The following is a 13,905-nucleotide window of genomic DNA, read 5'->3' as shown; positions in this document are numbered from 1 at the left end:
AAACATAAGAAAAAAGCTTCTGTCACACACTATAAAAAAAGCAGAGGGGCGCCTGGGTGGCGCAGTCGGTTAAGCGTCCGACTTCAGCCAGGTCACGATCTCGCGGTCCGTGAGTTCGAGCCCCGCGTCAGGCTCTGGGCTGATGGCTCGGAGCCTGGAGCCTGTTTCCGATTCTGTGGCTCCCTCTCTCTCTGCCCCTCCCCCGTTCATGCTCTGTCTCTCTCTGTCCCAAAAAAATAAATAAACGTTGAAAAAAAAAAAATTTAAAAAAAAAGCAGATTATACAACTGTACATATCACGTGACTTTAAAATTACTTTACAAAACACAGAAAACCCCTGTATTATTCTTTTTTAATAAAATTTTTTAAGTTTATTTATTTTGAAAGAGAGAGACAGCATGAGTGGGATGGGGCAGAGAGAAGGATAGAGAATCCCAAGCAGGCTCCATGCTGTCAGCACAGAGCCCGACACAGGGCTCGAACTCACAAAACGTGAGATCATGACCTGGGCCAAAATCCAGAGTTGGACGCTTAACCGACCGAGGCACCCAGGCACCCCTTATTCCTAAATAATGTTGACAGTGACTCAGGTGAATGTTTTTGCCACATCCCCTTTGTACCTAAACTTACTGCAGTGGGCATGTATTACTTCTATAAAGAAAGTATTGTTTTTATTGAAAAAAAGAGGAAAAAACAAAAACAAAAACAAGAACCAAGAAAGAAACAGCAAATGTGAAAGCAACAGCAAATTAGGCAGGAAAGGAATAAAGGTCTATCTCTAAGTTCCCATACCAGGCCGACCAACCCCTGCTACGGTATTATGTTATTTCAAGAACTCCCCCTCGAGAACTGACCGTCAGTGCCTGAGAATGGGGAGCGAGGCAGGGAAGGCCAAGCGGACAGACTCAGGGAACCTTGGGGACAGGCAGGGCCACATTCTGGGAGTCACAGGAAAGCCCACGCACATTGCCCTCCCTGTCTGGGCACGATCGGGTTGGCTCTCCTCACGGAAAGTTGAGACAGGAGCAGGGACAGGACCCAGAGCCGGAACTGAATTTCTGGGCACGCAGCAGAGGCCCGGGCACCCTACTCGACCAACAGGCACCGAGAACAGATCCTGATCGGAGACGCTCACCTGGAGGTAGATTGCTGCCTCTTGATAGTTGATCTCCCAGTTGTGTCCAGTGGGACTCGATGGGGGACTCTCACCCCCTGAGCCTAGACTGGGGGCCCGGGAGTCGTGGACGGCATAGCTGCCTCCATCTGCGTGGGAAGAAGAGAGTGATTCACTCACGACCCAGGCTCAAAAGGATAAAGACACCATTCACCAGAAGAAAAGGCTCGTACGCTCACACGTATATCCCATTATCTACAAGTCAACGCTGGATCCCGTGTGATAATAGCAAGAATTAGCATGGCTAGTTAGAAATGTTTTTCACTCTCTTGTTAAATGAAAAAGGCAAGTGCAAACGAGCACATATAGTATGCTATCTTTTGTGTAAAGAAGGGAGGAAACAAGAAAACATACAGATATCTCTCTTTACAAAATAAAGAAAACAGGAAGGATAAATTAGGACTCACTGAAATCAGTGACTTACAAGGGAAGTGGGGAACAGCGTAGAAGTGGTCGCTCCCTTTGCGTGAGTGATCTTTTTTACACTTTTGACTTTTGGAAGCATGTTAACATTCCACTTCGTTAAAAAATAAAAATAATTGGATTTGTTCCCCGGTGCCGGGTCCTCTGTTGCTTTTCCCTGCTGACACCCATGCCCTCTTTGCTTCCAGTAACACTGATCCCCACCTGCCTTTGAAGAACATCCTCTCCCTACTTTCCACCCATTCTTTGTATCTGGCTGACTCCACCCCTGGCTCTCGGGCAGATGACATAAAAAGCACCTCATCTCCCTGGCCAGGGACTGGTACAGGGAGGGTGCTGTCCCAGGCCCAGCCAGTGAGGGCTGAACTTGGGATCTTTTCCTGGACCACTCAGGAAGGAGGGGCTCTTTCTCTGTTGCTGGAGGTGGCTGAGGAAAGCCTGCCTGAGAAAGGAAGCCGAGAGAGAACAAAAGAATCACAGTGATAACATCAGCTGCACCCCTAGGATCAAGCTGTGCCTGATATCCACCTCTTAGCATTTCCAAAATCTGAGCCCATAAAGATCCTTTTATATTTAAGCCTGCCTGAATTGGGTTTGTCAAAACCCTCAAGTGTGTCTACTGATACATGGTAAGCAAAGGCACCAATCGGGGAGATTTACTATCATCTAGGATAAGAGTTCGGTTGCCCACAATTCACACTCAAACTGATCCACCAACAGGAAAATAAAGAATGAAATATGTTTGGATAAGGAGATAGGCAGAGATGGCAGGAAGCAAATATGTAAAACTCACAAGCCAATCGGAAAGGGCGGGAAACTGGTAGGGTTCCTAGGGCTGCAGGGTCGTAACTGGTCCTTTCTGACCTTGCACTGCCAGCCAAGGTCAGCTGGATCCAACAAAGCTCTTCTCCACGCACTTTCAGAAACCATTTTATTTAGATATATTGGACACACAGTAAAAATGCACAATTTGACATGTTCGGATACATGCACACACTTGTGGAACCATCACTTTCATCAAGACTATACATCCATCGCCCCTTCGTGCCCACCCCGGCCCATCACCCCCAGGCAACCACTGATCTGTTCTGTCACTGTTAGATGAATCTGCGTCTCTTAGAATTTTACACCGATGGAATCATGGAGCACGTATTCTTTTTTTTGTTTGGCTTCTCTCTCTCAGCATAATTATTCAAAACTCATCCGTGTTGTATGGTGTGTGGATGGCTCATCCCATTTTTTTTTTGCTGAGCGGTACTCCCTTGCATGGACCTATCGCGGTTTATCCATACACCTATTGATGGGCACTGAGCTTGCTTCCGGTTTGGGGCTGTTTCAAATGAAGTTGCTATGAACATTCATGTGCAGGACTTCGTAGGGACACATGTTTTCATTTCTTTTGGGTAAGTACCTAGGGGTGAAATAGCTAGGTCGTATGTTTAACTTTTTAAGAAACTGCCAACCTGCTTTCCAAAATGACTGTACCATTTTACACTCCTACCTGCAGTGCAGGGGGGTCCCGATTTCTCCACGCCCTCACCCACACCTGACACGCTCAGTCATTCTTACTTCTGACCATTCTAAAAACTGTGTGAGGGGCGCCTGGGTGGCTCAGTCAGTTGAGCGGCCGACTTCGGCTCAGATGACGATCTCGCGGTCCGTGAGTTCGAGCCCTGCGTCGGGCTCTGTGCTGACAGCTCGGAGCCTGGAGCCTGTTTCGGATTCTGTGTCTCCCTCTCTCTGGCCCTCCCCCGTTCATGCTCTGTCTCTCTCTGTCTCAAAAATAAATAAACGTTAAAAAAAAATTAAAAAAAATAAAATAAAATAAAATAAAAATAAAAACTGTGTGATGGCATTGCACGGTCTTAATCTCAATGCTTTTACTTTGCATTAGGACTAATATTATTGAGCGTCCTTCCATATGCCTGTTGGCCACATGTACGTCTTCGCTGAAGTATCTTCAAATTTTTTACTTGTTTCTTCACTGGGTTATTTTCCTATCTTTGAATTTTGAGAGTTCTTTTATATATACGCATACATATTCTCTAAATATACACAAGTCTTTATCTATTATTAATATACTTACTCCAGCTTTTGATTATTTCTTTTGAAGGGTGATTAGTGTGGCTTTCTCCACTCTTTTAATCTCTTAGCATCTTTATATTTAAACCATGTTTCTTTTTTTTTTTTTAACTTTTAAAAATGCTTATTTATTTTTGAGAGAGAGGGGGCGAGAGCAGGGGAGGGGCAGAGAGAGAGGGAGACTGAGGATCTGAAGCAGGCTCTTGCTGACAGTGCAGAACCTGACGTGGGGCCCAAACCCATGAACTGTGAGACCATGACCTGAGCCAAAGTTGGCAGCTTAACCGACTGAGCCACCCAGGAGCTCCCAAACTGTGTTTCCTGTAGGCAGCATACAGTTTGGTCTTGCTTCACCACCCCCCGCCCCCATCTGAAAACCTCTGTCTTTTAATTGGAGAATTTAGGTTACTCACATTTAATGTAACTGTCAATATAGTTAGGTTTAAATAGATCATCTTTGCTATTTATTTTTATAGTTCTTCCATCTGTTCTTTGTTCTCTTTTTCTGCCTTCTTTTGGATCACTGAGTATTTATCATGATTCTGTTTTATCTCCTTTGTTGGCTTAGCTGCAAGACTTTCTTTTGTCACTCAGAGGTCACTGTAGGGTTTAGAGTACACATTTTTAATTTACCGCAATCTACTTTCAGGTGATCGTGTGCCACTTCATGTACAGTACGCGAACCTTTAACAGGACACTTCCCTTTCTCCCCTCCCAACCTTCAGGCTTCTGGAAGCGCAAGGGACTTCCAGTTCACAGACTTACTCTGGATCCAGCTTTCTCTCCATCGCTAGGACGTGTAAATAGGACTATCTTTCTGGAAGGAACTGCACCAATGAGGCATCTAAGTAATGAGTAACCACTATTGCAGGCTCCGTGCTCCATGCTGATGTAATTTGCACAATCCCAATCTCATCATCATAAATTCTACAACCTGAGGAGGTGAAGCAACTCACCCAAGGTCACACAGCTCTAAGGGGCCAAGTCGGGATTTGACCCGGGGTAGCCTGGCTGCAAAGCAGATGCATTTAACCACTGTGCTATACGACCACCTTCTAAGAAAGAGGAGTCTGGGAGGAAGGACAGCTGCCAATGGTTTTGAACTAGTGACAGCACGCATTTGTTGAGGCTTACTGCATGCCAGAACCTATGCCGTGGCAGGTTTTATTCTCCAAATATAGCCACAGCACGATCTTTCCTCCTACGTGCCCTTCCAGAACCTTTGCCACTTCCCCAGATGGGCGGCGCCCCTGTGTCTGTCCTGAAACCAGGTGAGCCTCTGTGACTGCCTTGACCAGTGTACGATGGAGGACAGAGTGCTGGTGACTTCTGAGGCCAGGTCACAAAAAAGCTTCCGCCTTTTTCTACTGGGACCCTTGCTCCTGGAACCCAAACACCACGTTGTGTGGAAGCCCATGCAGCTGGTGGAGAGGCCCGTGGAGGAGAAGCAAGGCCCCCTGTCCCCAGCCCAGCTGAGCACCCCCCCCCCCCCCCCCCAGCCAACAGCCTGCACCACCTTGCCAGTCAGGTGAATGAGCCAGCTCAAAACCAGATCCCCGAGCCCCGGACAAGTGCCCAAAGTGACACAAAGTGCGTGGCTCAGACATAAGCCCCTCCATCGGGCCCTGCCCAAGCTGCAGACTGCTGCACAGAAGATCTTAAGAGAATATCTGCTCTTAAGGCACTAGGTTCCAGCGACAGATAACCGACGCATGTCTGAGTACTTTATGCCAACTGAGCTGTTTAACTCTCACAACCATCCTACGAAGGAGGTACTACTGTTCTACTTCAGACTTGAGGAAACTAAGGTGCAGGAAGGCTCGGTACCGTCCTGAGGTCAAGCAGCGGGTGGCAGGCAGGGCTGGGATACCAAGCTAGGTGACTAGCTCCTAATCGGTACCCTTCAAGCCGCTCGAGGATGAAAACTACAGCAGCAGGTTCCCTCACTAGATGGAGGTACAAGCAGGAGGTAGGACATCTGGCTGCAGCGTGCACTTGACCATTCTGGTCCTTCTACCCAATGCCGACATTCCCCGCCTCCGATCCCAGTGTCTATTTCTGAAAGAACTAAGCCCGAGGCGGAGACGCAAGGAGGTCAAACCGCCTTCCCGGATGCGCTCACGTGCCTCCCACGTAGAAGCCGCGGGCAGGCCGCTGCGTGGTGCTGTGATCTCGCGTGCCTGTCGTCCACGACCTTCACGTGCCACGGCAGGAGCCTGTGCCCGCGACACGGCAGTCCTAGGTGAAACGAGTGACGGGGCCGGTGCGGGGTGGGCGGCGACGAGCTCGCACAGATGGCAGCGGACATCAGCGCCACTCCCCCAGCCGGTGCAAGACTCTGGCATCTGCGTGAATCCCCGCCTCGGAGGCCCCCTGTGCGAGCTTCCCCAGCCCTTCCTCTCTCTCGGGGGTCTTGGCAGATGGGTCCAGCTTCCTCCGCCCAGCCAGGAGCTCCCTTAGCCCGTTTCCGGTGGGGGAAGGCGCCTGGCCCGCCTCAGTCTCTCCCCTTTGGCCCTCACACTTACACTGCACACTGCTGTGACCAGTCCGTGTTTGGAAACTGCCACAGCGTCCCCCAGCGCAGGCACCTCACTCACACCCACACCGGCGGGTTTTGCCTGGGAGCAGGTGCCCTGCGGCATCCCGAAGCATCCTGCCTTGGCTGCCATTTTCCCCTCGATGCTGCAAACAGCCCCCCTCTGGTCTCTGAAATCCACAGGGACCGCTGGTAAGACACGTGCTCCTCAGCCACAGATCCCACTGGGCTGGCCGGTGTGTGACAGGAGACATGCGACAGGGCTGCGAAGGGCAGAACAAAGACCGGGGAGGGGAGGCCACAGGGAGGGCCTTTCTGCCAAACAGAGTTGCCCAATGACGCCCTGGGCAGGGGGGTCTTTAACTGTCACGCTTGATTTGCTAAAGTAAGTTAATAAATGCTAGGCTCTATTGCAGCTGGGTACATCGCTGTTATCTTATCCCAAATAGGATCTGTAACTTGGAAATAGTTTAGTAAAAAAAAAAAAAAATGTTTTTTTGAGAGAGAGAGAGAGAGAGAGAGAGAGAGCACGTGCGTGCATGCACTGGCGCGCCAGTGGGGAGGGGCAGAGAGAGAGAGAACCCCAGGCAGGCTCTGGGGTGCCAGCGCAGAGCCCGACTCGGGGCTCGACTCCCACGAACTGTGAGATCGTGACCTGAGTCGAAATCAAGAGTCGGATGCCCAACCAACTGAGCGCCCCCTTTAAAATTATTTTAAATCAACAACTGCGTGGTTCATCCACCCGTCTGTTTGATGGGCGTTCCCAGGGGCGAGGGCAGTGCTGGGCGCTGGGCCCTGCGCGGGGACTGGAGGTACCCGGATGGCCCCGGAGGCAGCAAGTGCCCCATCACCACGGGGCCCCGACAAGAGGTTCCACAGCCATCCCACCCCAAATGTGGGGATGTTTCACAGAAAGGAGGTTCCTCCAGCGAGTGGCGATTTGGATTAGCTCCCCTCGCGATTCCCAGCATCTATGTATTCACAGGTACATGGACACTCGGAGGGGACAGGCAGGTAGGGGCAGGTGGCCTTAAAAACAACTCAAATTCATGAGCTTCCCGTGAGGCAGAGCCCAGCCGCCTGGACCTGGCTGGTTACCAGCAGCCTTCCACAAATACCACCTGGCTTCACGGACGGGGTCACAGATTCCTGCCCCTCCCCTGATGAACCGCAGCCCCACGGAACTACATAGCCCAGGGCTCAGCAACTCCGCCTCTGCCCAAATAACAAACTTAGGCACGTCCAGAGCGGATTCCCTGTGCCAGGCGCCCTTCTGAACACCTCACATACAAATGAACTTCATCCTCACGACCTGCCATTACTCTCCCCATTTTACGGACAAGGCAACGAACGGAAGTGAGTTTGAGGAGGATTGCTGTGGGGTTTCCCAGCACAGATTTTTGGATACTTTCTGTTGCTAATCTCAGAAAGAATGACTGTCAGGTCTGGGATGGATGGCAGAGACCACTGAATTCAATGCCCACCTTTCAGAGGTGGGCAACTGGGGAGCCAGGGACGGGGTGGGAGAGCCAAGTCGAGCACTTGGGCTTCCCGACTCATCTAGAGCCTTCCTCAACACAAACGCTGGTCACTCATCCTTCACCAGAGACATGTGGCAGGTGGCTCCGTGCCCACTGGGCACACGGCTGTGAAACCCATCAAAGAGAAGCACTGGGCCTCGCACAGACCGCCATTCCCATGGGCCGGAGCTCTTAGGATGCCCAAGGGGGCCGGGAGTGACTGACGGACAGGCAGAGGGTCTTGGTAGGGCGTGACAGGAGAATATTTTCCTGGACCTAACGTGCTGAACGGAGCAGCCACACCCATACGAATCCCAGGGCAGGAGGCTCCTCGGGAGTCAGGAGGTTCACCCCTCATACGCCCTTCATTCATTCTGCTGAATGACCCCCAGACACTGGCTGTGCCTGGACCATGAGATCCCACAGCTTACCCTCTGCCACCCCCTGCCATGGCCTGAACCACCTCTTTCCCGGGGAAGCACAACCCCTTCTGCTGACTGGGCTCCCTACTTCCCACCCTGCCCCTGTCTAGTCTCTACACCGAAGAAGTCCTCTGTGTGTGTGTGTGTGTGTGTGTGTGTGTGTGTGTGTATTTTAAGTAAACTTTATAGCTCAGTATAACAATAATCCTTTAAAAACCTAAACCAGATGGTATCCCTTCTCTGCCCCAAATAGACCACAGCAGCCAGCTCCCGAGAAAACGCTGAAGTTGTTCCCTGGATTAAAACGGCCTATGAGGCCATGGGTGGCTCAGTTAGTTAAGCATCTGACCCTGGATTTTGGCTCAAGTCACGATCTCATGGTTTGTGAGTTCGAACCCCGAGGTGGGCCCTGTGCTGACAGTGAGGAGCCTGCTTGGGATTCTCTCTCCCACTCTGCCCCTTGCTCACGCATCTCTCTCTCAAAAAATAAACTTAAAAACATAAATAAATGAAGGAAAATGGCCTACGAGACCAAGATCTCTCACCCCACCCACCCTCTCGCTCCTAAGGACCTTTGCACTTCCTGTTCCCTCTGTCCTCCCTGGGCTTCTCGCATCTCTGGAAGTCACATCACTGGCACCCCCTGTCCTCATGCTGCTCTGGGCTTCCTCCTGGGGCTGCATCGCCACCCGGCAGGGCATTTATTTACTTGTTGGCCTGTTTAGTGCCTGTTTCCCTGCCTGGAATGGCAGCTCCACGAAGACAGGGACTTTTGTCTTGTGGTGTCCCCAGAACCCAGGACAGTGCTGGGCATGATGTATGAGTGCTCAACAAACATATCCGAAGTGAAGTGAAATGATGCTTTTCCTTGAAGATTCCAGGAAGCAGGGTCCCAGGCCAGTGGCTGGAGGGCAGGGCCCAGGAGGAATGCACAGAGTAGGCTCCCTCAGGAGGGCAGTGGGGGTGCCTGAGGGTGTTAAGGGGCACCAACTTGATCTCTCGTGTTTTCTAAAAATCATTCTTTTAAGACTTTGCTGGAGAGTCACTATTTTGTATGAGTAATTCAGGGCAGAACCTTAGAAAGAAAGGGAAAAATGGGACTAGCAGAGCCAAGAAAGAAGTCTCCCCTCCAGGGCGGACTTTGTTCTAACCATTCAACCTGGTGTTTGCGCAACACAGAGAACTTGGCTTGCTTACTAGGTCCCCAAAGGCAAAGCCCCACAGCTTGTTTGTGGCGCTTATACTCGGGGAGGGCTGAAAGGCCCTCGGGGCTGCAGGGCTTTTCAAGAAAGCCATGGGGGATTTCACGGAGCCCCCTTCACACCTGGCTCCAAGGGCTGGGCAGCACATTTAGAGATTATACTAGAGATTACAGAAAGGGCGCAAATGGAAGGCAGGGAGCCTCTGGCTTCTCCTGTTCAGTTTATAAGCAGCCCTCACGCAGAGGGGGCGGCCCTGAGGCCAAGTCCAGAGGGATTTTCAGTGCACCACATAGCAAATGAGGGCGGGGGGTGGGGGGTGGGGGTGGGGGGGGCGGGGTGCTGGGGCACCACGTGGGTCCTAATTCCCTGCCTCCAAATGCTGCTTCCCACTTCCTAGGTTGGAAAAGTGGCCACACAGGGGCGATGGAAATGCTCCAAATCCCAAGTGCTTTATTGCTGCAGCATAAGGCATGCTCAAAGGCTCAGCAGCTTCCGAGAGCGGCAGGACAATTATCGTCCATAAAGGAGAAGAAGGCAGGGGTGCAGGGGGCAGGTGAGCAGCGACAGAGTCGAGGAGGCAGCCAAGCCCGGGGACGCAGACTGTGAGCCTATAGTTCCGACAGTGGGGTATCTGGGGGCACAAGGCCCTGCTTGCTGGGGAACAGACACCCCAGTGGGCTTCCTTAGGAAACCGGGAAGTGAGAGGTGGTGCAAGGACTCCTAGTTGCCCTGACTGGTCACCGGGACACGAAGTGCCAGGGATAACGTGTTCCCACATCCTGGTTAAAGCCTACGCATCGTGCCCACTGGGTCTGCCGCGGATCGCCTCCCTGGGGAGCCTCAGGCCCCCGTGGCTGTAAGCAGCCAGCTGCCCTGGCCACCTACTCCTGCCCCCCCGGGCTGAATCTGCCCCCACGCCTCCAGGTGAATGGCTGGTGCTCCCGTGAGTGCCCTCTGCACGAGGAGAGTCCTGGATAACAAAGCAGTCGGGGGGCCTCTCACCACAACACCCCAGGTCCAGCCCAATCCCGGGGGCCGGGATGGCCTCTCACATGGAGGATTATTAGAGACCTCACGAGAATCAACACGTGAGACCTCAGTCTTGGGCACTGGCCTCACCCGGAGCACGGTGGGCTCTTCCTGGAGAGCTGGAAAGGCAAGGTCAAGGCATACCGCAAGGGCCCAGCTGGTGGAGACGAGATGACCTCACCACGGGGCTGTCGGGAATCTGGCCCTCTACCACCTCCTCCAGGAAGGCGGTGGCTGGCCCCCGCCTCTGCATGTCTGCTTCCCTGGGAGGCGGCTGGGCTGGAAGCGGGAGGGAAGAAGGGGAAAGACACACAGCAGGTGCAGGAGGATGGGAGGAGCCTCCACCCTGCCCAGGCCCTCCCAGCAAGCCAGCTTCTCCGTTGGCCCCCAGGAGGTTTTTAGAAGGGCCGGAGGAAGCTGGCCAGGAACATTCTTGGCAAAACCAAGAAGGTCCCATTCTGTGCCTCCGGGGAAAGTTCCCCGAAGGGAAACATTTCGTTCCACACTTCTGCTGCCCTGGGCAGAGAGCTCTCATGCGGAAACCAGGCGGGCGGGCGGCAGCCTCTTCAGGCCAGCAGACCTCAGCCACGGAAGATTTATGCAACACCTGACCCTTAACTACCCTCCCTGAACCTTGGCAATCAGCCCCAGGGAGGTGAACAGAAAATCACTGGCAGGAGGAGGGGAAGGAGCTGAAAGAAAAGGCCCAACGGGCAGGCATTAGGATACGAAACACCAGTAACAAAAAACTGACTCCAAGTAGGAGAGAAGTTCCCCATACAGAGGACAGGCCGACAAGCGAGGATATGACCTGTTTGCACAGATGGTAACGCTTCCTCCACGCTGATGTAACAGGGCCCAGACGCTCCCTGCAAAACAGCTGGCTGCTTTGCATGCAGCCTCTGAAATGACCCTGCGGGGAATCCAAGGTTTCCGTTCGCTGGAGCACAGCGTGCAGCAGCATCCTGGTGGTGCCGGGTAAATAGAAACAGTTTCCATATGCCGCCATAAAGCTGCACCAGGGAGGAGACGGAAGGAGCCCGCAGGAGGGGAGGGCTTCTATGTCCCAACCCCCACCCAGCAAGGGCAGGGTCGGCACAGGCGGGGTAAAGCCACTGCGACCTTCCTCTGGGGCCTTAGACAAAGAGGTCGCCTCTGAGCTCCTGGACGGGAGAGGATGCCAGGCCGTGACCGCTTCCGGGCAGGTTTATACGGGGGAGGGACTCCAGCCCCATTCAATCCTTGCTCCTGTCCCCCCTCCTCTTACATTTCCACAACCTCGCCCATTCTCAAACACACACACCGTCCGCATCCTCTTCGAGATAAAACACCCAGGTTCACTCCCGACGGTGCCCCTCCCCTCCCCCGGTTCACCATCGGAGTCCCCGGAGCCTCAGTTTCTTCAGCCATTAGCTGGGACTGGGGCCAACCGAGCTCCGGGCATCACAGAGACAAATGTGAATACCCACAGAGCACCCGGAGCCCTCCGGAAACCGGTGCCCGCCAGAATGAACAACGAGCAATCGCCCGACCGTTCGCCAGTTGTCGCTGAGAGCCCCACTCCATGGGAAAAAGCTCGAAGAGAAGAGGAAAATAAACCAGAGTGACACTGATGAGTTTTCCGGGCGTAGCGCTGCCACCCGGCTTCTGCGCTGGCTGGCTCTTCAAAGCCCCCCAGATAAAAATTGAGCAAAAGGCCCGATGCTGCAAGAAAGCAGAGTGCACATCTCCTTTGCTCAGGCCTTCCCTTTCTGCTGACTGGCTGCAAGATGGCGTGGGGAGGCAGACCCATGTTGCAGCGCACGCTAGTCGGGACTGCAAACCCGGGCAGGGCCCCGGGCAGACAGACCGACTCCGGAAAGGCAAGAGCTGGCACAGAGCCAGCCTAGTTGAATCACTGGCCTCAAGCCCGAAACCCGTCCTGCCAAAGGCTCAGGCCAGAGGAGGAAAGGGAAAACAAAAGGCTCAACTAGGCCAGTACTATGGGTCATGCACTGTTCTAGAAGGAGAGACCCTGGTTTGGAAGAGGCCAGGGTAATGCCCTGTGCTACCTCTAACTTTGTTTCCGGCCAGCTGACAGGGACCTAAGGGATTCCCTGTAATACATGAGCTCAGCACAGAAGGGCCTTGAACTCGCAGGGGAAATGGCTAGAGGGTTGAGAGCAGTGGCTGGGAAACTGAGTGCCTCTTAATACTTTAGGGTAGTGATCACCGCCCCAGGCGCCCACCCTCAACTGGCTACACAGGGCCCCTGGCATCCTGAGGTTGCAAACACGACCTTGACCGCAACTCTCCAGGCTTAATACGTCATGTCGTGATTTGGGGGAGAACGAGGGAGGGTGAAACCTTAAAAGGCTGGCCTTCTTGATACAAACAACTATGGTTTAATTGAAGGACACATTTATGCAGCACCTACTGTATACCAGGCATGATGCCAGGCGTTGGATTCGGAAAAGTCAAACCCTGTACTTTGTCCTCATGAGGCCCACAATCAGGAGGCAAAAGAAGGAAAGTGATCCTGTGCAATAAAGCCATTTCTTACAACAGCCTAGAAAAGGCTGTCACAGCTACCTTCCACGGGGGCTAGTGGGCAGAGGCGGGGGCGGGGGGATTCAGGGGTGATGTCTGGGCCACTTCTGAAGGATGAAGGATGAAGGAGGTTCACAAGGTGGATGGGAGTGTGGTGAGGGGAACACTCCAGAAACAGGAAAGGTCATGCATAAAGCTCAGAGAAGCAAACAGCAGGGCGTGTCTGGGAGACCGCAGAGGGTTCAGGGATCCTGAGGCTGACACAGGCAGAGACAAGGTGGGAGCCGCGGGAGGGCTGTCCGCCACATTAGGGAGACGGGACCCGAGCCCCCGGGTTCCAAAGGGAAGCACTCTGACCAGGTGCACCAACCAGAAGTCCGCGGGGAAGCGGTTGTCTTGGGCAGCATCATAACCCCATCTGCAAACCAGTGCACAGCGAAACTGCAAGTTCGCTCTCCCAGGGGAGCACAGTGAGCGCACCTGTGTAGGGCGGGTGCCTGGCCAGGAGGCACCAAGCTCGCTTCCACCGTCGAAGGCTCCTCACCACCACCGTCTTGCGACTCCTGCACATCCCCCGCCACCCCTCCTGCCAAGGCAGAGAGAGAACTGTGGCTGCCGGACGCCCGCAGGTAATCTCTTGGTGAGGCAGGATGGCATTTCTCCTTCCTCCGTCCGTGAACTTCAAGACTCGGCTTGCAATTCTACTCCCTGCCCCTGTGTCACTGGCTTCATTGAAACGAAGGGCTTTCGCCGGAACGGATCACTCACCGAAAAGTACTTACTGAGCACCTACCACGCACAAAGTGCTTCGGGTGCCTTGAAAAGAAATGCTGTAAGGTCTGTGCACACGTCAAAGGCCCCTCGCTTCACACACACACACACACACAGTCTGCAAGCCCCACTGTTTACCCAACGAGGAGTGCAGCACCTGTGCGAACATCTGTCCTGCATTCACTCGGAAGCATCAGAAATGCTAATTGTGAACTGC

General features: G+C 53.2%; 1 protein-coding gene across 4 annotated transcripts in view; it reads right to left on the bottom strand.

The window, feature by feature from the left end:
* TPCN1 (two pore segment channel 1) overlaps nt 1–13,905 on the bottom strand; it is a 63,978-nt gene that overhangs the window by 30,932 nt on the left and 19,141 nt on the right. For 2 of the 4 annotated variants that reach the window (XM_045458802.1, XM_045458803.1), the window contains exon 3: nt 1,136–1,263. In XM_045458802.1, the coding sequence (XP_045314758.1) occupies nt 1,136–1,263 (128 nt within the window). Of the gene's footprint in view, nt 1–1,135; nt 1,264–10,532; nt 11,179–13,905 lie in introns of those variants that run through there. The other 2 variants (XM_045458804.1, XM_045458801.1) reach the window with 2 other exon arrangements.

The sequence above is a fragment of the Leopardus geoffroyi genome, chromosome D3, assembly GCF_018350155.1.
Source record: "Leopardus geoffroyi isolate Oge1 chromosome D3, O.geoffroyi_Oge1_pat1.0, whole genome shotgun sequence".
Classification (NCBI taxonomy): Eukaryota; Metazoa; Chordata; class Mammalia; order Carnivora; family Felidae; genus Leopardus; species Leopardus geoffroyi.
Note: the sequence above shows the minus strand (reverse complement) of the source record. Positions and strands in the feature narration are given on the sequence as shown.